The sequence below is a fragment of the Fukomys damarensis genome, unplaced genomic scaffold (assembly GCF_012274545.1).
Source record: "Fukomys damarensis isolate Sample0158 unplaced genomic scaffold, DMR_v1.0_HiC HiC_scaffold_34, whole genome shotgun sequence".
Classification (NCBI taxonomy): domain Eukaryota; kingdom Metazoa; phylum Chordata; class Mammalia; order Rodentia; family Bathyergidae; genus Fukomys; species Fukomys damarensis.
The window spans coordinates 14,591,312-14,617,878 of NW_022900946.1; the positions used below are offsets into that span (position 1 = coordinate 14,591,312).

Sequence of the window (26,567 nt, forward strand, 5' to 3'; positions counted from 1 at the left end):
TTTCAGAGACCTCACGACTATTCCCCGCCTTTCCGCTTTGGAACGGTACCTAACGGGAGCACAGAGAGGAACATTCGGAATAACTACCCCTACATGCATCAGTACATGACCAAATTTAATCAGAAGGGAGTGGAGGACGCCTTGGTCAGCTTGAAAACAGGGTAAGGACAGTAGTTCTTTTTTCTCTGCAGTCCTGCTGGCTGATAAACCTTGCCAGAACTGACTCTGCATGGGTTGGTGCTTATCTTCACGGCTGTCGTAGTTTTCTGGAGAGCGGCTACAGGCCAGATGGACCCCAGTGGAGGACTGTTTTCGTTACTCTGACAAGCATCACAGGCATCCTCCTCAGCTGTGTTAAGAAAAGGCAAATCCATGACACTGGGAAATGCAGAGAACCAGAGGGTTTCTGAAATTGCTCAAGAAGTTGTCCCAACTTCATGGGAGATTTTAGCCAAATAGAAAGACCTAAGAAGTGAGAACTTAAAGAAGTAGAAACAAAGATTTTTAAAAATCACATTTCAGGTAGGGATTTTTTTAGGGGGTGTAGCATACTGAAAATAGTTTTGTGGGAAACAAATAGTGTAATATTGATGAAGGAGGCTGTGTTCAGCTCACTGGTAGGGCATTTGCCCAGCACTTTGTGTGAAACCCTGGGATCATTCCTCAGCACCGGAGGGGGGAAAAACACTGAAGGAAAAAGAAAAGAAAGACAGAGAAGCAATGAGAACTCCAACCACCTCTCTAAAGGTTCAGCTAGTCTTCCTGCCTACCTGTCGGCGCTGTGGAGGGTCGTGTCCAATCCGTCAGTCATCAGCAAATCTGTAGGGAAGACACAGAACACTGCTCCTGAGTTGAGGGTTTGAGAGAGTATATTCTCTGCCTCACTGCATTTGCTGTGTGCCCTGGGACAGGCATTTAATCATCTTAAGCCTCACACACAACACAGGAAAAAACAGTACCAATTTCATAAGGATTTCATGAGAACTGAGAGAAAAGTTGATGGGAAGTATTTGGGGCAGTGCCCAAATGGTGACCTCATTATAAGTGGTGTGGCTTGTTGTCTAAGTTAAGTTCTATTCTGTGGATCTGCAAAAAGTCAGGAATGTGCTAGATGCTATGTAGAAAGGATTTTGTTATAAATGATTTCATTTTCAATGGCGGAGTTGTTTGAAGGAGAGGGATTTTGATTATCCAGAAGATTAACGTCCATGGGAATTTCAGGCGTCAGGGAAAGCGGAGCATGACACACCATGGCAGGTGTGCTTGGAAGCTCAGTAAATAACCTCTCTGGGCTGGCTGTCGTGCAGGCTCTGCTTGCTCTGTCTGGCTGGGGAGTGAGGGACCCCTCTGAATAGTCCAAGCTGGACTCTGTATAATCCCTCAGGAATTACTGCTGAGAGCATCCTGTGCTTTCAGGCTCTGTTGGAATCTCTTTGGTAACACAGTAGGGCCTAGGAGAGCACTTACTTGGATGTTAAGCCCATGACATACAAAAATGAATTCATACTCTGCTCATTCTGGCTTGAAATAAGTTTTTTTTAACTTTTAAGTGAAAGCATAACCAAAATGTAAAGGTTACAAATAGTAAGGCTTGTGGCTTGATAGCTTTGTACAAACTGATCATCCTGGTCACTAATCCCCAGGAATATCCTCCACACCCTCTTCCACCAACCATCCTCACTTCCTAAAGCCAGTGATTCCCTTTTTGTTGTTATTTCCACATACAAATAAAACACCATTTGTTCTCTTTTTTGGTTTGTCTTCTTAGGTTCAGCATCCCTTGTGAGAGATTACTGCATGTAATCCCAGTTCTGTCAGCCCCATTGTGGTAGGGAATGTCGTGGCTGGAAAAATGCCACAAATGTATCTGTCTCTTCTGATCTTGAACACTTGGTTAATGTCATGTTCTGGGGTGTCATGAGTAGTGCTTCTAAGGACATTCTCACACATGTATTTTGCTGCGTAAGTGAGTGTATTCTTGGTGTGAACCTAAGACCAAAAATGCTGGGTCGTAGACTGTGTATAGATTTAACTTGAGTAAATACCAGAAAAGACAGATTTTTTTTTTTTGGCTGACTTCCCATCTTAGCCATGAGTATAGGGTTTTCATTTGGTATTTTAATTAACATATGTATCGTTACTTTGGACAGACCATCAGTGCAATGGGGATAAAAGTGTTTGGAAACCGTGGTTGAAGGCCAGCTGCCTTCCACTTCATCCACTGATCATCCACGGCTCAAAATGGACTATTTTTAAATCTTTCATTTATTTCCTATATATATATAATATCCCGCCAAAAGGATTAGAGAAGTGGAAACCATTCCTGTCTCTAGATTTAATTTTTTTTTTCTAGAAGACTCATCATAATTATGACATCCATCTTAAAAGACTTGGGCAGATGGTGCTTCACTCTGTACTCAGTCTCTCATTTGGGGGGCACTTTGCAATGTTACATTAAACTCAGAAACTAGAGCTCATGGGGGTAGAGTCTTTCTTTAACAAATAATTTAGTACAGTCCTGAGGGGTGAGTTATGGCAGGGCTTGATCCTAGAGATTCCGTTTTGGCGGGGTTAGTGTTAGGGGAAATCACACGTGGTGACGGGCTCCTAGTTACTTAAGTAAATTAAATTTTGACTAGATAATACATATACATGATTCTAAAATCAGAAAGTATATAAAAAGATGAACCATGATGTCTCCCACATAGTTCCTGGCCTGCTTAGTACACTCCTTCCACAGGAACCACATTGCTTTCTAGACGGCCCAGCACATCCTTCCAGATCTTTCCCACACTGTCTTAGTCAGTGCCCATTAATGGACATTCACATTGCTTCCAGTCTTTTGCTATTGCAAACAGTGCTGCTGCAATGAATATCTTTGTACACATGTTTCATGCACTGTGAAATCAAATATCCTGAGAAAGGGGTCAAAGACTACAGGGCATTGTCATTTTGACAGATAATGACAAATTCCTTCCAAAGAGACTTTGTATTTACTATATCAATATATGAGAGAGCCCATTTCCCTCAGGTCTTTGCCTATACAGTGTGTAAACCACCTCCTCTGATTTTGCTGAGGTAAACAAATATGCTCACATGTATTTTAACTTGTACCTTTTATTATCAGTGAAATTTGAGCATATTTTCATATATTACAGATATCCTTTTATTTATTTTTTTGGTACTGGGGATCAAACTCAGGACCTTGCGCTCTCGAGGCAGGCAGCAGAGCCACGGAGTTAAATCCCTGGCCCTTCCATAATTTCTTTTTTGACAACTTTCTATATGTTTTTATTCATAAGTTGGTCTTTTTTCCTGATTAATTTATTTATTCGAGGGATAAAACTTTCATTTGTGGTGGGATTACAAATGTGTCCCCTAGCTTTTTGTTTGTTTGTTTGCCTCTTGAATTTGCTGATGATGTTTTCCCCATGTAGATTTTAATTTTTTGTAGTCACATATACTAATCATTTTTATACCTTTGGATTTTGACTCATAATTTTGAAGTTTCCCTTCTAAGGTTACAAAATAATTCTGTCACGTTTTCTTCTATTTTGGTGGTCTTTTCAATGCTTGAAATTTTTCTTGGTGTGTGATGTGAGATATGACCCCAACTCTCCCAAAATATGAAAGCCACCAAGATCTACACCACAGTCTGACAAATCCTCTCTGCCGATCTCATGATCTCATCATTCCAATGAAAAATCGTGGTCTTTTCTATCCCACTTAGAGGTCTTTTTTTTTTCATTCTCTCACACTATTTCTTTCCTTTTAAAAGTTTTTCATTATGGAACCTATTGCTATTTAAAGGTGAAGAATAATAAAATGAATTCCTCATGCACCTAACACCCAGATCTTTAAAAAAATAAATAGTCCTTTACCACATACAGAATCTCTAGAAATTTACAACTCTCAGCAAGGTGGAGGGCAGTGGCCCCACAAGAGCTGCTGGATTTCAGAACATCCCCTTTGTGCTGTTCCTAACAGCCTGGCCCAGCTGTCCTTGCCTGGGAACCTGCAGAGCACATAGAGAGACTATTGGCTCCCCTGTATCCCCAGGCTCTGGAGCATCTGCTGCTTTGGATGCAGGTGCATGAACCCCAGGCCAATGAAGTATGAGCTCTCATTTCCTGGGAGGCCACTGGATTATGGCTGAGTGAGAGTCCCACCTAGGTTTTAGTCCAGCCATGGTTTTGGGCAAGTCATGTTACCTCTCTGAGCCTCAGGCTCCTCATCTAAAAAGTGAAAGGGCTGAATTCTTTGAGGTCTAAATGAGTTTGACGACTCTTTATTTGCATTAGACAGTCAAATTCTAGACAATAACAAATATGCTTGATTTCCAGTTTTATGGAAAAGATTTAGAAGAAGGTTCTACAGCTGGATGGCTCCAAGCCTGACAAGTGACTACTGTACCTGAATCACATAACTTGTTGAAATGCAGGTTCCTGGGCTTGAGGCAGGACTTCAGCCATGAAGCCTGTGAACCTTTATTTTAATTTCCCCTATTGCCCCAGATGATTTTGAGACCTGCTAAAATTTGATAACAGCTCTTATATAGGAGTTCCAATAAACATATTAACTTGAGACAGACATATACAGAATAGAAAAACCAAATCCTTATCTTCGGAAGTCATTGAGGCTTGAAGAAAAGCACTGCCAAAAATAAACTTGAAATTTATGCTTTACTATGTGTTGGAATTCATAATGAATGGAGATGAAGAATTATCAGATAGATCCGTGAGGAAATATAACTTGATGTATAAACATGGACCGAGATAGGATTTTCAGGGACAGTATCTTTGGAATGCAGGCTCTCTTGAACCAAAGGCAGAGGAACTAATTGACCCCATGTCTCTAGACTGATGTTTCTCAGTGTAGCCTAAGTCTGCTTCAGTATAGTGCTAATTAAAAAGTGGCTTCCTGTGCCAGGTGAATTCAAGTCCCACAGAGAGGGTCCTGGAAATCTGCACATTTTAACGAGCTCTTCAAGTGATTCCAATGTGCACTTATCAAATTTTCAGAATATTTGTTCCAGAAGAGAAAACTGAAGCTGAGGGAGAGGAGATGGATTTAGACTTACAGATACTCTGTCATCAAAAGATGATGTTCTCCAGTTTGGGCAAACTGTGGGCAAAACTGCAAGCATGGCACTTAGACCAGATTTAAATTAAACAGTGTCCCCGGAACTCTGGAAAGCCTAAGATTTCAAGACATAGTAGGGTAGCTTGTCACACTGATGCAATGGACATATATTTGCATTCCTTGGCTTTCCTGTTGCTGGGACAAATACAAGCACCTGCAGTTTAAGTGAGGAAAGGGTTATTCAAAGGTTTCAACCCATGGTTGGCTGGCTGCAAAGCAGAACAATCATGGTGGAAGAGGATGGCAGAGTGAAGCTGCTTGACTTTTGGTTTCTAGAAGCAGAGAGAGCAGAGAAAGAGCCAGAGTGAGAGAAAGGGGCAGGGGACATGCCCCACCTCCTGACAACACATTTCACTGTGGACTCAACAATAGATTGATGAATGCAGTCTGCCATGGCCCAGTCACTTTCTGAAAGCACCATCTCTGCACACCTCTCTGGGGAACACTTTGTATCTAAACTAAAAAAAAATATATACTTCTGAGAAAGTTCTAATTTTAAAAGAAGCATCAGTCTTCATCCTTGCTATTCTTATTCAATTTCTCTTTCATCCCAACAATGTTGAGAAACAAGTATTTTTTTTGGCTTTCTTTACATGGAGTAGTTGGAGAGAATTTGAAAGCCATTGTGTGTGTGTGTGTGTGTGTGTTTTTTATTGACCGTCTTAATCATTTTTAAGGTTATAGTTCAGTGGTATTAAATATATTCACAGTGTTGTGCAAGCATCACCACCATCTGCCTTGAAAATCTCTTATCTTGTAAAACTCAAATTGCACCCATAAAGCAAAAACTCTCCATTCCTTAGCCCAGGCAGTCGTCTATTTCTATTTCCTGTCTCCATGATGTGACTGCTCTGTGTACCTCACTTGCATGGATATGCAATATTTGTCCTTTTGTGGCTGGCTTGTGTCACTTAGCACAATGTCCTCAAGGAACACCCATGGATCAGAATTTTCTTCCTACTTTAAGGTGAATAATATTCCATTGTATGTATATAACATATTTTTTCATCCATTCTTACATCAGTGGACAATTAAATGACTTTCACCTTTTGGCTATTTTGAATAATGCTATTATAGCTGATGTAGTGGCGCATACCTGTAATCCCAACTCTATGGGAGGCTGAGGCAGAAGGATCACAAGTCTGAGCCCAGTCCCGGGAAACTTAGTGGCTTAGGAAAACCCTATCTCATAATGAAAAATGGAAAGAGTTGGAGATGTAGCTCAGAGTGAAGGCCCTGTGTTCAATCCCCAGCAACACACACCCAGGCACATGTGCACACGCGTGCGTGCACACACACACACACACACGCACACACTGCAGTGAACGTAGGACTGTCAGTATTTCATTGCATCTCTGATTTTAGATTTTATGCATTTACACAGAAGTAGAATTGCTGGATCATAAAGAAATTTCGTTTTTAGTTTTTGAGGAACCGCTCCATTGTTTTCTACAGCAGCTGTACTAGCTTACACTCCCACCAATAGTGCAGAGTTAAGTGTTCCAGCTTCTCCACGTTCCAGCCAATATTTGTTGTTCTCCCCCCGATTCTTCCCCCACTTCTCTTGTAGTTTTTTAACTGCATTTCCCTGTGATTACTGACATTGACCACTTCTTTTGTCCTATTTGCTATTTGTATGCTTCGTTTTGGGAAGTGTTTATTCATGTCCTTTGCTTATTTTTTTTCCTAAAGCATATGGTTTGCCTTTACTTTTTCAGTTTTTAGTTTTTGTTCATACATACGTGTTTGCAGTAGATAATAATCACATTCCTTGTACATGTTCCTCTTGCTAAACTTTAGTAGTTCTCTATATCTTTTGGATATTATTCTCTTAGTAGATATGGCATTTGCAAATACTTCCTTACATTCTTTGGGTTGTTCTTTTACATTTTAGTTGTCCTGTTAGTAGTATTTTTGATATACAATTTTTCTTAAATTTGGGGGAAGGTTGTCTTTTGAACAATAAGTGTCTGCAAAGCTCATGTTGTCTTTGATGTGTCTGTAAAATTGAAAGCAGAAAGGCAATCATATCTGCCTGCAAGTGTTGGAAATGTCTTCATGGAAATTTCACCATTAATCTCCTAGTCTGGAGCACAGGTTCTCAAAGCCTGTGGGGCTCAGGAATGTATACTTTGTTAGCGCCTCTAGTGGTTTAGATATGAATGGTCCACAGGCTTTGAGAGGTTCAGTACTTGAATTCTGAGAGATGGTGCTCCTTTTGGAATGGACAGGGAAAAGAAAAGTTGTTTCAGAAAGACAGTGCGGGGTAAGAGGAGTTATGGAGGAACCCAAGGCTAGGTCTTGGCACAACCTTTGGTTTAACACTGTCCTAACTGTATACCACGTCTGCATTTCTGAAGACCTTACAATTTGTGCGCTGCAGCCCTGAGTGTGTCACATGCATAATCTCACTTAATACTCATATTACTCCTATGGGCTGAGTACCACTGTTGTCTCCTGTAAGAGATGAAGAGCAAGCACCAGGACCCAAGTTCGATTCCCGGTACCAAAAAAATAAATAAATAAATAAATAAAACAACTATGAGTACATTGTAGAATTATTAAGTGCAGGAGTCAGGCCTACCTCCCACTTGGGAATGCCAGCTAGGCAGGAGGGTTTACAGGGTTAGGGTTTAGGAGGGAATTAGAACCTGGAATTATACGCACATCATATCTATCATATGTAGACTATATTGTTAAGTACATATATATAGCATATGTTATGCAGTAATACTTTACATATGTTTTATGCAGTATATATGGCATGCATAACATGCGTGTGTATCATATGTATCATATTGTATGGTGGAAATCACACATCTGCTTTCTATCTGTAGAAGGAACTGGTGTAGAGGTACCATAGTGTCCTGCAACTGCAGAGACAAAAGTAAATTTGCAGCATAGAAGGATCATCTTTGAAGGTTAGTTGCAGTGCCCAGCAGGTTCTGGAAAGGACACCCTTCTAGCAGGGTTTATTTTCTGTGTTTTATCAGTCAAACGAAATCAGTCTCACATGGTTCATTTTCAGCTGCTGAGTTTCAGGGTTGGGAGCACTCTTTTAAATGGGACAGCATCATCTCCAAAGAAAATCAGATCGACGATGACCTGATTTCTGAGATCCACCCCCACACTGCAAATAAAGCTCGAAAATAATTGCTGCCACATCGTGAAGTTCGGAAATATTTTTCCTTAATAAAAATTTAGGAAAGGAGAGCCATCTTTCCTCTCTTGTCCTTGGAATTACTTCCTGGTAACTCCATTAAGATAATATTAAGGAATTTCCAAGGCCACTAATAAAAAGTGTTAAAAATAGAAAAATTTGAGTCACAGTTAAGAAGGTGAATAAAGTTGGATCACATTTTTGTAAACCTGGAAAAGGAGAGAGAAGGAAAGAAAGAGAAAGGAAGGAGGCTAAAAGGAAACGAGTCATTATGTTGACAGAAATTGCTAGGTAATTAGGATTATTCTTTTCTTTATATCTTTTATATTTAACAAATTTTCCACAGCATAAGTACTACACTAATAAAAACATATTCTAGCGTAATTCTTTATTTCTTCCTGCAACTTCTTGTCTTTGTGGACGTTATACAATTTACATAGGTTGAATCAATGTATGTGAAAATCTGTGTTTTGCTCTTCTTGGTGAAATTCATTTAATTCTGTTAGATAGTGTCCACACTCCACAATGAAGTTAATTGAGTTAGAAAAATATGAATTAATTTAACTTTAATCGTGCCTTGCTTAAATAGCAATAACTACAAGAAACAAATATTTTTCAAAATTTTGCTGATGCTGTTCTTGGAAGGCATTTTGTGGAGAATGTCATTTTATGTTATCTCTCAGACTTCTTTACCATGGACAGCATTATTTTCTTTGGTTTAAGGTATGCTTTTATCCACGGGCAATACAGTTCTTATATATGCTCATAGTTTCCTTTCTGCGTGGGCTACTACATAATTCAGAACCTAATTTGTGTTTCTCCTTTAGCAACTTCAGGAAAATATAGCCTGAATCTGTTTACTGACTTCCCTTAAAGCTGAAGATACTATTCCACCTCTGGATTTATTTAACTCAAATTACTTTAAATCTATACTTTATTTTCTTACATCTTTTATAAACTGCCTGAATTGTTTTGGGAACTGAGTGAGGCATTTCCGAGCTACCAGGTAACATTTGCATTTATTTGGAGTTTGCCTATGTGCAGGTACTGTTCTGAATGCTTTGCTGCATTATCTCGTAATTATCCTTTGAGACCGTGACTATCATCATTTCCACCTGTAATCCAAAAATAGGCATTGAGAGATTAAACAGGGTGTTTGGGGCCAATCATATCCCAGAGCTTGTGCTTTGAATCATAACTTAAAATAATAGACATGACCATTCCAGGACACTGCACGGTTAAGCTGTTATACAAACCCTGGTGTGAATTTTATTCATATTTTAATGTTAAGCTCTCCCTTTTTTCTATAGGGACTTTACTATTTCTCCTGGTACTGAGATGAGGAAAAGAAATAGATACACAGGGGGTGGAAGTGATGAGTCCCCCACATTGAGAGTAAGAGCTACAGATCTCACAGGTTTACAAAGTTCCTCCTGGGGAAAATGACGAAGAATCAGGGACTCCCTGGCTCATCCCGCATCCTGAGAGGGCTCCTCTTACTGTGGGTCACAGGACTCACTTCGGAACTTGAGCTCTGTGCCCTCCTTTCATCCTGTGTCCTGTCTGTCATACAGAGGAGGGAGTGGGGGTCAGCAGAAAGCAGCAGCTGGCCCAAAGCTCGGCCTCGGTGAGAGGAGAGCCAGCGTTCCAGTGCAGGCCCAGCTGTCCTGGGACCCATGATGTGCCAACCCTCAGCTTGTCCTGAGAAAGGGAGGATTTTGAGCAGGGGTAAACCTGTTTGGTACCAGGTCATAAGACGAGAGCAGGGAAATGGAAGCTCTTGCCCAGCACAGCTCAGATCTGGCACATCTTTGTTCCATGCTTCCTTTCTGCCTACAGTTAGAATTCTAAACAGGGCTCCACTGACCCAGGTGCTAAATGTTCATAGGATCCAACTATCAGCTTTGGATGTGTCTTAGGCAGCAGCCACAGGGAGGACGGAGGTTCCCATGCATCACGCTAGCTTGAGGTGCAGAAGGCATGAGGCGCAGATTGAGCGACACTGTCTACACCCCCTCGTGAGTGTGTGGGTCCAGCTTCAGACAGGGGCCTCTCCTCGGGCAAGCCTGACCCATTCTTCCTCCAGAGAAGCGCAAGTGGAGAGATTGTGAGAATTCGGGTGCTGCACCCTCAGGTCTCCCCGCTACAGTGATGACCCAGGGCAGTGGTGGGGATCCTACGGCGCATGTGCCACAAGCGGCTGTTTGTTATCATTGAAAGCTCTAAAAGGTTCTCCATCCCCAGCCTAGAGTCACCACAAACACTTATAACACCTTGCAGGCTTGCAAACACAGAAATGCATTCTTTCGCAGCTCTGCAGGCCAGAGGTCCAAAACCAAGATGTCAGTGGGGTCTTGCTCCCTCCAAAGACTGTAGGAAAGGACCCTTCCTGGTCTTTTCCAGCTTCTGGTGGCTCCCAGGCCTCCCTGGATTGTGATACCCCTTTCTAACTCTGCCTTATTTTCCCCGTGGCCTTCTTCCCTTTGTTCATCTCCTCTTCCCACAAGGATGCGGTGGATGGATTTAAGGTCCGCTAAGACACTTTTATCTCAAGATTCTTCACTAACTATCTTCAAAGACCATTTTTTTTTCTCATTTGAGAGAATGCTCTGGGGGTCCAGGTGGACAAGAAATGAGGGGTGCACTATGTAGCCCACTACACTCTCCCAGGCTGTTGTGGGGTGTTCCCAGCACCACCTCCTGACTTCAGCACTCCCAGGAAAAGATGTCTCAGGTGTCTGGGGCCCCAGCGGAGAGCCCACTCTCCTCAGTGCTCAGCTGTGTGTGTGCAGCCAGGCACTGGTGTCACAGCACCGGGATGACAGGTGCACAATATGGATTCTTGCACACGAACCCCTGCCTTGGGGTGAGTGTCGCCTTGGCTGATTTCTTGCCTCTCCGTGGACTGCCTCTCAGTCTGGTTGTGGGAGTAGCCCTCACTTCACAGCAGAAGCTATTGCAAGCACTTTCCCTACCGTTCCCCATTGCATCTTCATGGCCATATTCTGAGGCAGGCACCTTCAGCACAGCCACCAGAGAGACAGCAAAACTGACACACAGATAGGTGAAGTCATTTGCCCAGGCACAGCGACTTCAGAGCAGGAACTTGAACTAGTCTTAGAATCTCTGCTTTGAACCCTAAAATAATTCTCACTGCACAAAATTTTAAAGTGCAGATTAATGAGCATTCCTTTGACCATGTTCCAATGTCAAACCGTCCCTGACCAGGAAAGCATTGTCTGACGTACCTCCCACTTCTCCTAGACCTTTCTTACAGGCACTTGCATCTGTTTATATGTCCACACATGAGTATAAATTTCATCCTGTTGAGATGCTACCAAATTATATGCAGTAGGTCAAGGTTTGGAGTTCAATTGATAATGTACTGTGAAGAGTTTTCCATATCAGCAGGTGTCTTTCGCCTTCATTCTTAGACTGCTACCAAAGACTTTACGGCTGTGTGCACTGCAGCTGATTCAAGCATTTCCCTCTTGGCGTTTTGGTCAGAGGAGGGCTATTAGCCAATGACCATTGAGAAAAATCTTCTGTACCCATCAGGAAATAGTCTGCAAATAAGAGCAAGAAGTAGAATTTTTGGTTCAAAATATTTATATTTTCTCAAAGAATGCGGAATCTAAATAATCAGTGGATCGATGACTTGTTTATTTGTCTGTTTTCTGAGCAGCCTCTTGGTGGACAGTGTACGCTTTGGAGTAAGCAATATCTAGTTTCATAGCTTGGCTCTGGTACTTACCAGCTGTGTGGCCTTTGGCAAATTAAATAATATCTCTGAGCCTGTTTCTCAACTCAGAGCAATCTATCTCCTGGAATTCCCCTTGAGAATTATCTGAGTATGGAGATTCCTGACATTGTATCTGCCACATAGTATGGTTTTGACCAAAATTAGGGCTTTGGAAAATATTGATTCGGTTTTCATTTTCTCTTCCACTTTTATGTTTTCTGGCTCTGGCTATTCCCTGTCTTTTATCTGGTGCATGATAACATTCTTCAGACGTTCTCACTACTATTGATATGAGGCAGTGTTCAAAGCTTAGTATCAGGTATTCAAATTCTCTCTCTACTAATGTACAGCTGTGGAACCTTGGACAACCTCTCAGCTTTTCCATTTATAGAATCTTGCTGATTATGGCTCCTCATGAGCGTATTACAAAGATTTTTTTTCTTTCTTTCTTACTATGTAGCCCAGGCTCACTTTGAACTTGTGATCTCACTGCCTCAGCCTCCTAAGTGCTGGGATTACAGGCATGTGCCACCATACCCAGCTTGTTACAAAGATTAAATGAGATATTCAAGTCCAGTGAGGTGGTAAACACCTGTAATCCCAGCACTCAGGAGGATGAGGACTGAGGATCAGCACAAGTGTGTGACCAGCCTGGGCTGCATAATGAATTCAAGGCCATCACTAACTCCATAGCAATACCCTGTCTCAGCGAAACCACAAAACAACCAAATAGATAAATAAATGAGGTGTTTAGACAAAGAGCACAGTATCTGGCAGGTAGTAAACCTTCAAGACAATTCAGAACAAGGAAAACATTTTTGAGCACTCTTTATTATAATGCCATGCTGGAATTTGCAGCAAATTAGTTCACTGTGATCTTAGTCCTGGAGAAGTATAGTCTGAGGAACTGTATAAAAAACTTAAATTCCAGAAGGAAAGGCTATTTCCTTGTGTCAGAACGTGAGCGGTGGTGTGAAGGAAGAATAAACATTTGCCTTCTGCTCTTTTGCTCATCGGCAAATTCATAAATGTTACTTCATCCAGGCAACACATAAACACAGAAGAGAGATCTTGTTTTCCATCTGATCGAATGGGGAAATCAAAGCTTTGTGAGGTTTACAGACTTGCTCAGCATCCTACAGGACATGGCCAAGCCAGTTCTTCTGACCTCATGTTTGGGAAAACTACAGTGGTTCTCTGGAGGCTTTGGTGGGTAGCAGATTAGTCTGGAGTCATTAGCTGTCCTTGGGACACCTTGGGCAGAGATTTCTGGGTCTGTTTCCTCTTCTGAAAAGTTAAGGCCTGGGTTACATAATCTCTGTATTCTTTGGGCATAGTCAATTTAGACTTGTATTAGTTGGCTTTCCCATCTCAGGGACAAACTGCCTGATAGCAGAACCTAAGGACGAAAGGTTTATTTTGACTCATGGTTTAGTCCACTGTTGGTGGCTCCAAGGCAGAAATGGCATGGCAGAGCACCATGGAGAAGGAAAACTGTTCTTCACAAAGCAGCCAGGCAGCAAAGACAGGGAGGAGCTTGGGTCAAGAGCACACCTTTCGAGGTCATCCCCTGGGCCCCACCTCCTCACAACCCATTCAGCCATGAACTCATAGGGTCAGTCATAGAATCCATCTGCCTGTAAAAGTACGGCAGCTCCATGAGCCAGTCAGCTTCTGAAAACCTCACCTCTGAATATACGAGGCTTTGGGGAGCATTTTAGATCTAAACCATTACTGGAGCCGGTGTTAAATTGAACAGAAACAAAGCAGAGGTCTGCGGTATCATTTCATTCCTTTCTGTTTTTGAGATTAGCAGATGGGATGCAAAGTACATCCACTCCCTCTCCCTGCTCTCTTTGGTTCTGTCTTTTCTTTCTCTCCCTCCCCACTGCCGTCTTCCTTCACATATCTTAGACTCTTGCTGAATGACCGCGTTCCTCCTTTAGTTCTCTCCTTCCTATGCCTACTGTCTCGCTCCTGTCTCCTCTCTTTGTTTTCTCTTTTCTCTTCTTTCCTCCTATATCTTTTCTCCCTGGCTTCCGCTTTCACTGATGTTCCTCCCACTTTTTCTTCTTCCTTCATATCCTCCCTACTTCTCTGCATCTCCTTGTCTTTGTCTTACAAGATTGCTCAGAATTTTCAGTTAAAAATATAAATATTAACCATCGGTTCTTTTTGCCCAATTCACAGTGACTGTTACTGGTAGAAATAATCAACACAAATTAAACTGGCAACAGCTAAAAGCACACAGGGTGAAATTTGCTATTGACTAAAAATCCATAGAGGACTTGAATCTTCTTGGCTAATTTTGTATGTCTGCACCATTTTCACCCAGGAAAATTGGACTTGGTGGAAATAATAACTCAAAACAAAACTTAAAATGACAGGAGATATAACTTAGTTATAAATTAGTAAAATTTGTTTTGCTCCAAATGCTGATCAATGAATCAAATCTTTGTAGAATTCAAACATGAAAAGAATTGATTCCAATGAAAATAGCTTCCAAAAAATTGGAAACAATTTAAACATGCTGTGCAAGACTCTGATCTGGGAATTAAATTAGCTTAATGGAGTTTGCTACGGAAATGCTTCCTTAGTGAAAATTAATCAATGTCAGTCTGATTCTGACTTTAAAGTTTGCACTGACAAACTCAGAGGTAAAGTGATTCTAGACTGCTTTCCTAAAGCCATGCTAGGCCACCCTGTGCTAATGGCAAATCAGCCTCTGCAGGTTGAGTGTCTCCTTTCCAAGCAGACACTTTAGATGGTGGTCATACCTCAGTGATACCTTCCAGGTGACTGTGCGTGTCCTCATGTCATCTGTGGCCCCAGGTCTGGGTTCCAGCCGATGACCCATCCCTATTGTTTTTCTGCACAATGATATAATTGCTGCCTAACAATTTCCAGTGTCACCAAGATCTACAATCACAAAACACCTTCACTTCCATCTTAATCGAGGTGTCAGCCGCCTTGTAGGTGAGTTACTATGTCTTCATTTTACAGATGAGAACACTGAAGCTCAGAAAGGACCTGTGACTGGGCCCCTTTACCCGAGCTGGTAAAGATGCATCTGAATCCTGCACGTTGTCCTACAGTTGCCTAAACATGCAGACTGGCCTAATGTGTGGCTCTATTGCTCTTCCTAGCAAGGCTTTGACATGACCTAAAACAATACATTCAGTTATCATCAAAGAGACATTTCATTTTTAGAAACACTTGAGACTAGACTTGCAAAACACACACACACACACACGCACGCACGTGCACTGTTTGCATTAATTCATCAGAACAAGTCAATGTCTTGTTAAGGGCTTCTTGAATATTAATGAATGAATAATTAACTTTAACTATATAATTAGCCTTTAAATGTGCTGAGACACCCAGAGAGCATCTGAAAACATGCATAAGGAGACGAAGAGCTAAAACCGGAAATTTTGGATTAGGAAATGTCAGGCCACTTGATAATCCAAGTCCCCGTCCCTGGAGGGGCTATGCTTTGACAATGGTGTATGGTCTTCTCTTGGTACCGGAAGCCAGGTTTGCCAAAAAGTGATATTGGGGGTTAGGAGTGTACTTTCAAGGGCATCGCACAGAAATGAGAGAGATGAACCAACTGAAGTAACGAGGTCAGATGTGCATCCTGCACAAGCTCTTGCAGCTCTTCAGAGCTGTTAGAAGCTGCAGCAGGAAACCTTCAAGCTCGTGGGTGAGACTCACCATACTCTACTCCTGTGCAAATTCACACAGATGGGATATCATTTCCCCCTCTTGTTCTAAGTGACTGATGTTTCAAAGCATCTTGTGTTCCTTGAGGACTGCTGGTTACAGGGAGTGTGGCAGCACCCTCACATGGCCTCTGGAATGACTGGCCAGGCTGTAGGGTATCTTGGGCTCCAGTCCTGTCCTGGTCCTCCTGTTGGGAAGCAGAGGCATCTTTTTATCTGTCACAGAGGCTGGGAAAGAGGGCTCCCTTCTGTAGGAAGTAGAGGCAGAGGCAATATTACCTCAGTGAGCTGGGGAAGGGCTGTTTCTCCATCACAGGCAGATCCTGACCTTGGAACCTCTCCCTCCCCAGCAGGAGACGCAGTTAGCCTGGCCAGGGAGGGAATGATGATTTCCTCTTGAAAAAGCAGAGACAGAAATATCCATTAGAGAAGAGTGACTGGCACCCCTTACCTGTGAGCCCTCGGTTTCACCTGTGCTTAGTTCTGCAGAGCTGTTCCCTCCAGGACTGGCCTTTGGTCTCCATTTTCCAAGCCCAGCACTGCCAATTACCCCACTGCAGCCCAATCTATCACTCTGTCTTCGGCAGTCACAGCTCAAATCGTCCAAATGCCTTTGGTCCGAATTGAGCTTCAGTTCAGTTGGCCTTTGCTTCTTCTTCTCATCTGCTGCTTTCATCATGAAGCTGTGGTCATTAATAGTGAAAGATCTCCCAGAAGGGTGAGAGAGGCAGTGTGTGTGTGGCCGGGGTGGGGGGGACAAATGGAGTTTGCTATGGAGAAAGGTAGCTCCAGGTGCTGTACCTGTTAGGAACATCTCTTTAAATACTGGCTGCTCTTGTCTCTCTCAGGCCCTTTCTTTCATGACATGTGGCTTGATTTACAGCTCTAATCCCCAATCTAAATTTCCTAAAGAGTACACAGAACTGCCTCCATTTACTCCACATGTCGTATGAATAACCAGACTTGGTCAGAGTGATCACATGTGTGATCTTTATATCAGCCTTTGTGGGCCTAAATGCTGTTTTTTTAACCCATAGAGTCTAGGGGAAAATGTTGACTCATTTTGATATTTGCTGCCTCAACGTCTTTGCCAGACTATCAGAAGAGCAGCTGGTGGGAAAGTAACCCAGGGAATAAATAGAGTGAAGTAAAGCATATTAAGTATTCAGGCCTGGATCTTATGTAGGACACATAAAATTTGTAAGCCCCTTTGCCATAGACTCTGAATTCAATCGAGTGCATTTGTGCATTTGGGACCTATGTGATGTGCAACCACTGCATGTAATGACTTCATTCCCTAAGCCCTCTGAGGGTCGACATTGTCAGCTCCCTTTTACAGACGGAAAGTACAGGTGTCTCTGACTTGCGAAAGCTCTCTTTCTAGTGCACTGAAAACTTTTTAAGGTTTCTTTCTGACAGAGAAGACCACTAATTTTCACTAGAAACAAATCAAAAGCAAACCTGTTTGACCCAGAAGAAGGAAGGAAACTATAGTCCTGTTCCCTCAGCCTTTTCCTTGTCTGGGCTACAGGTGTCCACTGCAATAGCTCCCAGCCACATGTAGCCACGTCCATTAACATTCAATTAAATTTTTAAAAACCTCAGCTTCCCAGCTGCATGGGCTGCATTTTACTTACCCACAGCAAGAGAGGATTGATATAGAGCGTCTTCATCAGTGAAGAAAGTTTCAGCAGACAATGGCGGGTTTGTAGTGCAGAGTTAGGGCACATCACTGAGGATTCCCAGGCTCCCTTACCCTTTCAAATCCTTGTCTGGTCAAAGAAAAAATAGGAAAGCAGCCATAATATTTATGATACCTCCTTGCTGGGCAGTTGTGAGGCCCCATGGGATGATGTTGTAAAATACTATGTAGTGTTTTATAAAGCACCTTGGAAATAATGACCATTCATATCAGAGCGGGCAGGATGACCCCAGGAAGCCTTCAAAATGTTTGTATCTATGGGCATTATGTCTGGATCCCAGCTCTTTGTGATCATGGTGGAGAGAGAAACCCAGCCCTGTAGTTTCATGTGTTAACATTACATCCATTCTCCACAGACCATGGAGAGTCAGGCCAGGAAGGGCGGGCCCACTGTGGCTCTCTGTGGCCACAGTCCTGAGCCCGGGTCCACCCCAGGTACCCATTTAGAATCAACCACGTCTGACAAAGAACCACCCTGCCTCTGAGATGACAGTATCGTATTTTTGCAAACTTTTTCTCACTTTCTCTTTCTGCTCATCTGGCTGTTTATTCCTCAGCAGATTTTTCATGAAATGTGGTACCGATTTACAGAAATCTGTGCCCGTCCCTAAAAATACCAATACAGACTGCTGTTGGACAATTCTTGTATGGTTGCCAGTTATGTGTTTCGATTTTTATCACTGCAGTACATTGGTGTAGGTTGGGTTAGCAAGATGGGAAAGGTTTCATCCTGTGAATGCCAACAGATGGCATTAACTTGTTATGGCTCCATGCAAACCTATCCCCCCTCCCGTGTGTGTGTGTTTATGCTTACTTTTTGAGGAATGAAGAGATGTTGCTGGGACTTAGAAAGTCTTATGAAACCAAGGTTCTCAGCATCTTGATGACAACTTCATTATGTGAAATATCTATGTTATAGGTACCTAAGCTCCATCAAGAAGGCAAATGCCACCTGTGACTGAAGTCCTCAGGATGCCTAAGCGATCCAGGTGTCTCGGTTTCCCTGTAGTCATAAAAACTGACTTTTGGCTTGCAGAATCAAAGCCTGCCTCAGCTGGACCATGATGAGGAGCCAACAATAGGAAATGAGGAAGCGGTTTAGCTCACACCATCATCTAAACCTAACCTGACATTCAGACCTCTTACACCTACTACTCCAGTGCTTCTCCCACTCACCCTGCTGTCTCCTGAATGAAATGCTTTCCGCCTATTCTAGTTGTCTACCCCACAGTTCCACAGCTTCTAGATATCCAGAAAAGCCATTCCCCTTTCGCTAGTCATCTCTGGGTAGCCTTCATCATCGACAGTGCCCAGCTTTCTTCTAATTCCCTTAATATGCTCTCAGAGCCTAATGTCAAATCTCTGATCCTCCAACCTTGGGATAAAAACTTGAAAGTCTTTCTATGGGAGACACAAGTCCTGTAGTTTTGTCCCACCTCTAATCATTCCAAAGACAAAAAGCAAACAAACAAACAAAAAAGAAAATGAAGAGTACAGCTATAAACCTTCCAAATTGTTTCATTTCCATAGGGAGTCCTTCAGCAGCTGTCACTAAAAGAATGCAGCACTTCACATACTCTCCCAGCCACTTTTATTTTTCTTTGCTTTGCTGTTTTATGTTTTCTTGTTAAAGAAAGGCAGTAAAGTTGAGAATATGTCAGGGAGTCAAGTAATGTCTGATTTAGTTTTCCTACCTATTTTAAGAGTTTGAGACATCCATCTCTGTATTAAAGGGTGATTATCTCGGTCTCCTTAAGTGACTTTAAAATTTAGAAGTAATATGTATGTGTAGATGAAGAATGTCCCCAAAGGCCTCATGTGCTCACAGGCAGGGCTTTTGGAAGGTGATTGAATCGTGGTGGGGGATATGGCTGATTGCGGTTAGGACATAGGGTCAGGTCAGAAGAGGCAGGTCACTGGGGGAGTCAACCTGGAAGAGTGTCTTTCCTAGTCCTCACGTCCCTCCCTGCCTCCTGGGACAGAACAGCTTTTCATTCAGTGTGCCCTCCTGCCATGTTGTTCTACATTGATGCCAACCTGCTATGGAGCAAACCACGAACCCAAATAAACGTGTGTTCCTTTAAATTGTGGATGTTGGGTATTGTGTCTTCAGGGACAAAGACAGTGACTAAGACAGTACAGTCTCACCTGTAGGATTCTGAGTAATGATTGGACATAGCCATGCCATTGTTAAGATTGCACTATACTTGTCTATTAGGAGATGCTGAGTGTTTCCTGGGGCATGAAGAATTTCTGAAAGGATGATATAGTGCTCCCAATTTTGAACTGCATGGTGATGTTGGAGTGCACAATTTTACTGAGTTCTTTTATTGCATATGGGTTATACCTCAATAAAAATAAGTTTATCAAAAAGGAAAAAAGTATTATGTTTATTGACATAGAAACACATTTACTCGGTGCAAAATGAGGACAGAAAGTAATTTGTGAAATAATTGGAATAATACAAATCTGCTTTGGGACCAATATGCTTTTGTAAATACATCATAACGAGGCAGAATGGAGCTCATTTGCTGCTGTATTATCTGTGGCTGCTTTGGTGCTGTGTATTAGTTTGCTTGTGCGGTCCCAACAAAGTAGCACAAACTGAGTGGTGTAAGCAACAGAAATTTCCTGTCTCACAGATTAGGAGGCTGGAAGTCTGAGATGGAGGTGTCCCCATGCTGTCTCTGTGGGTCATGGAAGGGTTTGCTGCAGGCCCTTCTCCTGTCCTGGCTTCTGTTGGTCCCTGGGCTGTGGCAGCATGAGGCCAGTCTTCATTGATGCTCTCACTGTGTTGTGTTCTAGTTGCCCCCTCCTTTCTTTCTTTTTGGCAATACTGAGGATTGAAAGGGTTGAACCCAAAAGCCTCTGCACTAAGCTATATCACAGCCCTTTAAATTTTTTCTTTTCATTGAGTTTATTGGTACAATCTAGGTCTACAATACAGTTACATTCATTACTGGGATCCTGTACCTTCACATGACAGGTCTTGGTTCTCATTTTTTCCCCTTGTCCCTGCCCTCCCTTCACCCCCTCCTCCCCTCCCCATTAACAAACTATTTATTTCCATTTTTTCATTTTAATGCAGGGTTTCATTAAGTCATTAAGTTGACCAGTGAGTGATTTCCTCTTTTTTCCTTGGAGAATACCAGTCATATTAAATTAGGTGCCCACCCTACTCCTATGTGATCATATCTTAACTAGTAACATCTGTAATGACTGTCTCCAAATAAGGGCACATTCTGGGTGTTAGGACTTCAACATATGATTCTTTTACCCCTTTTTCGGGAGGGAGAGACATTTCAGCCCATGGCACCCTACATTAGAAGAGTTGAGTGACTGCCACAAAGGTTGTGTGTCCAACAAAACCTAAATCTATATTTTTTACATTAAAAGTTTGCCAAAACCTTGTGTGTGTGTGTGTGTGTGTGTGTGTGTGTGTGTGTAGGCATACATATAAAAACCTTGAAAGGCTGCTCACAAATATGTTACGATATTCTCTGAGTTACAGAATTATAGAATTTTATAATTAGTTATACAATTTAAATTTTAATTATATTCTTAAAACTTCTATATTATTTGGGTCTTTAAAATTTATTATGTAATAATTTCTGTAATATAAACCAACAGTCAAGGTGTTTCTTTTGTGAGGAAAAGACACCATTACTATTTAGTTCCTATCCCCTTTCTGCACGCTGCCTCTGTAGTTTATTGGGCTCTGCTTCAGAGCTTTCTAAAGAAGTTGCTGCTCCCCACTGCTGGAAGGTGTCAAGGACAAACACTTGGCAAACCAGAAAACCTGCCTATTTACTCACTTGGGTATATGAATTCTTCATGTCTTTATTTAGCTGTCTCTTATAAGTCGGAGAGAAAAGGTTTTGGCTTTCATTTCTTCATTAAAAATAGATCCCTTTATGACGAGGATGGAGAACTCATGAATCATCATCTCCAGCGTGTGTGATGCTAGATCAGACCTCTGAAAGGGGACCTTGAGCTGCCACCCCATGACTTCCGGTTTCTTGTCGTTTCAGGAAGTTGGACGCTTTCATCTATGATGCAGCAGTCTTGAACTACAAGGCCGGGAGGGATGAAGGCTGCAAGCTGGTGACCATTGGGAGCGGGTACATCTTTGCCACCACTGGTTATGGAATCGCCCTCCAGAAGGGTTCACCTTGGAAGAGGCAGATTGACCTGGCTCTGCTGCAGTTTGTGGGTGATGGTAAGGTCTCCTCGGGACACCCCCTACTTTCGGGAGACTCGAGATCCTCACATGGTTTTCCTGTAGATCTCTGTGCCATGAGTTTGCTCACTCAGATTATCTATTAAGTGCCTATCATGTGGTGAATTCTTCTTTAGGTTGCTTAAAATGGAACCCAATTCTAGATAGGTAAATTAAAAAAAATATTTTAAAGATACAGAAGCATCTCTCTCAGTGAATTTAAGAGGGTTGAACAAACAGGTTTAGAAGAAACACCAGACTCCTGGCAGTCCTGTTACCTCAAATCTGGGAATCCAGAGGTCCTCTCTCTATACAGGTGGTCCTCAATGGAAGAGGGGAAATTTTGTCTTCCTGAGAACATTTGGCGATGTCAGGAGACATTGTCAGTGGTCACAACGAGGAAGGAGCTAGTTATGAGCATCTAGTGAACAGAGCCTTGACATAAAGGCTGTTGGAAAACATGCCCAGGCCACCCCCATACATCTCAAAACATAGAATTAAGTGACCCTAAATGTCAGTAGTATGGCATTGAGAAACTTTGCTCCGGAGTATTACATAAGTAGGCTGCCTAAATTCCCATTTCTGTTCTCTGAATTCTAAATTTCAACTTACACAGAATTCCTCATCAATTTTGGGTCAGACTCTCTTTTTCTGAACCCATCAGATCTGACTAAGGGGTGGAATCACGTTGTGTTCCCTGTTGTCATCCTGTGGAAGAACAAAGGCAGGACAATCTGTAGAAGAGGGATCGTGGGCAGAAACCCTACAGGTTTTTTGCTACGGCCCATCCGGAACACTGCTGAATATGTAAAACATACAATTCCCACCTTCACAAGGGGATTAAGGCATGCGTAGATCTGTACAGCCCAGTGGGATGACTTTGGCTCTAGAAGAATTTCCTTCTGTCCTTCTCTGCTTCATAGCTAGGGATCTCACCACAGCCCACGACATGGCTCTTAGAATCCAACCATGTGAATCGTGGTTTCTTCTTGAATTGCTGCACTGAGAGGAGAGAAGCAAAATCACCATAGAGTGCAGACTGGACCCAGAAATTTGCTCTGTGGGAGGAGGATACGCAAGCTCAAGGCAAGGGGCAGAAGCCCCTGGTGAGAGGCTGTATTCAGTGATGACTACAGCACATGCTATGCTTGTCTAGAGTTGAAAGAGAAAAATGTAACAACAGCCAGAGCTGAATAAAGTATGGGCAGAGATTACTGAATAAGGTTGGTGTGAATTTGAATGGAGTGTGGGATTTCTGACTTCATTTCCTCCTCTGACTACACCCAGAATTAAATCCTAGATTCTTACACTATCATCAAGCATTCTAAATGTGTTTTATATTTAACTCAAATGAGTATGTAATTCTCAGGATTCCCTATAGGATATCTGTGGCTTCCTTGGGTCTGTGGTCATGTTCTGTGCTGGTAATGGTGACTGGTAGCTGTGTTGATCAGCGATGGCTGTTAAATCTTAGAGGTATACTACAATAACTATTTAGTTTCCTCATGGGAGCCCTACCTAAAAGTTGCAGTGGATTTGGGAGCTCTCAGCTTGCAAGGCAATATACCAATAGTGTGACCTCTGCCCCATGCCTGTTTTTCCTGAGTGCCAGGCTGACCAGCCAGTGGTTACCTGGGGAAGCTCTTGTTTCTACTCAAAGAACAGAAAAGACATATTAATGAGCCTGTGAACACTTCAAGACTACTTCGTTATATTATATGTTTGCTAAAGCAAGTCTGATAGCTAAGCCCCAAGTCAAGAGATTGGAAATGTACTCTCTGATGGGTAGAGATGTGGAGTTTTGCAGGGGGACTGAACACTGACAATCTAAGGCCAAGTGTTCCATCTACTGCTGGGGTTGCCTGAGCACCTTTATATGCAGTGAATTATTCACTACAGAGCAGTCTGATCTCCAGCAGTAAATATCACAGAACTCTGAACATACAGGTAAATACGTGTATGGATAAATGGTTGGCATTAGGATGTATTTAATTTGGCAGGAAACTTTTAAATGTGACAGCTATCTGTCAAAAGACTGAATCCTAACTCTAGTCCTATCCATCTTTCTTGTTTCTCTTACAATATCTATCATGAAATAGCTAATATATTTAGGGAATAGGGGACATCAGTTGCCACACTTGGTGCATTACAAGTGTTCTTTAATTCAATCTTCATAACAAGCTTATGAAGTTAAACATTGGCATTCCTATTTTACAGAGGAGGGAACTAAAGCTCAGGGCTCTTGTAAATCACCTCACTGTTACACAAAAATGTCTTTATTTAATGGATCTTATTCTGGAAAGGGGTTGATTAGGCAAAACTCCTGTTTCATTTATTTTTCTAAGATATCTGCCCAAATCGACTATTTAGGTACTAGAAATTCATAAAGTCTCCAGGAAGAAGTAATTTTGTGCATCTCTGAATCAGATCTGCATTTGTCCTGTTTACAAATACTTCGGGGAAAGAGATGATCTTCCTTAGCCTCAGTGTACTCTTCTGTGAATGGGATCAGATCCATTTATCTAATAAGTTTGGTGTGAGGATGAAATGGGACAATACAGGTAAAATCTGTAGTCCAGCGCCATGCCTACAACATAGGTCAGTGAATGTCAGCAATCACCTTTAGCAGCACTATTACTATAATCATCTCCAGCAGCAGCAGCAGCAGCAGCAGCAGCAGCAGCAGCAGCGGCATTTTCACGATTCACCATTACCATCGTAATCACCAACTCTGTGACCCTGATCATTGTCACCATCGTCACTGCCGTCACCACCATCCTCCTCCTCCTCCTCCTCCTCACCATCCTGGACCACCCCCCATCAGTACCATCAATATTATGCAAAACTTTTGCATTCAACACAGCTGACTAGTGTTGTGCCAGCAATAAAATAGTCAAGCTGTATCATGGAAACAGCCTTCATGATGCCGAAAACAAAATGTCTTTGAAACATCGTTTACTGACAGAGCATCTAGGTACTTCTAGATATTTTACATCCTGGCTCACTGCTTTCCTGGTCACCCTGTCGGAGTTGGGAAATGTGTCTTTTTTCAGTTTCATCTTTAGAGGCCATCTGGAAGCAAAGATATAGGAGAGAAGATGCCGTTGCTCCAGGGGGCGTCTTAAGATAATCTTCCCGGAAAGCCATGTCCAATTCTGAATGTCTCTCTAGGAGTAAATACATGAATTAACACAGCTGCATAAATATTTCACTTATCTTATGCAGCTTCAGCAGGATTAATTATGCTCTAAAATTAGACCTGTAAAGAGCACGGTGCCAAGCAGTACCTAATTATTATTCATCCTTTAGAATGGAGTGTTTATCTCTTGCTATAGAGTAGTTTCAGTGGACGATTACGAGTCTAATGAGTGTCAAAAGTATAAAAAAAATTTTTCCTAATGAGCTGTGTAAATATAACCTTTGAGTGGAATATTTGGTTATTGGAGGAACCTCCTACGTGAAGGCTGCCAGGCCATTTCCCTAGGAAGAAGGGTTTCCGATGTGCTTTGAGGGATACACAGGATCCCAAAATGACCTGGCCTTCCTGCCCCTGTCTGACTGTGTCCTTTCTGAAATGGAGGAGCACATCATGGGCTCTTCAGTTCTCAATATTTTGGAAACAGTTCTCACAGGTTCTTTTCAGCATTGATCAGCACTAATGTCCAACACTTTTTTTTTTGAAAACAGATGCCTTTCTAGTCGCTAATGTTTCAAGAGAGGGTTGTCACCGTTTTTTTCTTCTTTCCTTCAAAGGGCTTACAGCACAGCTGGTTGACTGTGCACAAACTGAAAATATCAAGCCTTAAAATAGAAATATATTTGTATTTATTTATATGTATGAATTCGTATGTACGAATTACTCAGGTGTCTAGGGTAGTTAAGAGGGTGGTCACAGGCATACAAGATGTACAAGTTTATTTTAAAGGGAAATGAATGGGCAGCATGAGTCATAAAGAAAACATGGAGTGATATTTAAACAAAGAGCAGCATGGGCCAGCACGAATGCAAGGCCCAGTGCTTTGCTCATTCAGCAACTGGCAAATCCCTATCGGTGCCTGGTGTCTTCCTGACTCCTAAAACCCATCACGGTGAGCACACAAAGACTGTGTGAGCCTCACACATGAAGTCTTGTTTCTGGCTTCAAAGTGGTGGTAAACAAGGATTTCTTGGGTCCCTTTTATTGCAGGGATTTTGTGAATTAAACATGTTTTTAATTAAGTTTATTGGTACCATTTAGATATACATAATGAGCACATTCCTCATATGGAATTTGTACTTGTTCACGACATATCTTGATTCTTATTTTTTCTTCATCCTCCTCCCCTCCCTGCAACCCTTCTTACCTCTTTGTTTATGAAATGCTTTGTTTCCATTTTAGCTTTTTTTTCTCAATGTTTTCTTTTCCCTTTCTTCCTGCCCCTTTCCCTCTTCCCTATAACCTCTTCCCATTTGAACATTTTCTTCAAATGTTTGATATGGTTTTGCAATTTAAAGAGCTAGAAGGTAGATCATGGAAGTCAAAATCCTTCATGTGTATAGGGGCCAGCAAAAAGATGCCAAGGGAATGGGACTGTGTAGTCATGTTATTCAGAGGCAAGTGATACTGAGAAAAACTAAGAAAATTATTTTTGAGCCTCCACTCCATGATCTAGTACTATACTCTTGGCATATTCTCCATGCCAAGTCTATCAAATATGATACCCAAGTAACACTTCATGTAACATTGTGGAGTAGCCCTGATTATCTCCATTTTGCAGAGTAGGAAAATGAGGCTGAATGCAATTAGGAGAGGCACAGAAGCACGGTTCAAATAGGCCATCTGTGGGAATCTTGTTTAAAGCGAAGATCTTGTTTCAGAGAGTTTGGAGTGGTGCTCG

At 42.1% G+C, this 26,567-nt stretch overlaps 1 protein-coding gene across 1 annotated transcript in view; it reads left to right on the forward strand.

Annotated features, from left to right (window-relative positions):
* The window catches only part of Grin2a (glutamate ionotropic receptor NMDA type subunit 2A), a 381,170-nt gene that overhangs the window by 318,552 nt on the left and 36,051 nt on the right, over positions 1–26,567 (forward strand). Inside the window, exons 10-11 of the mRNA XM_010609958.3 lie at positions 1–161; positions 21,503–21,690. Coding sequence (XP_010608260.1) covers positions 1–161; positions 21,503–21,690 — 349 coding nt within the window. The remainder of the gene's footprint in view (positions 162–21,502; positions 21,691–26,567) is intronic.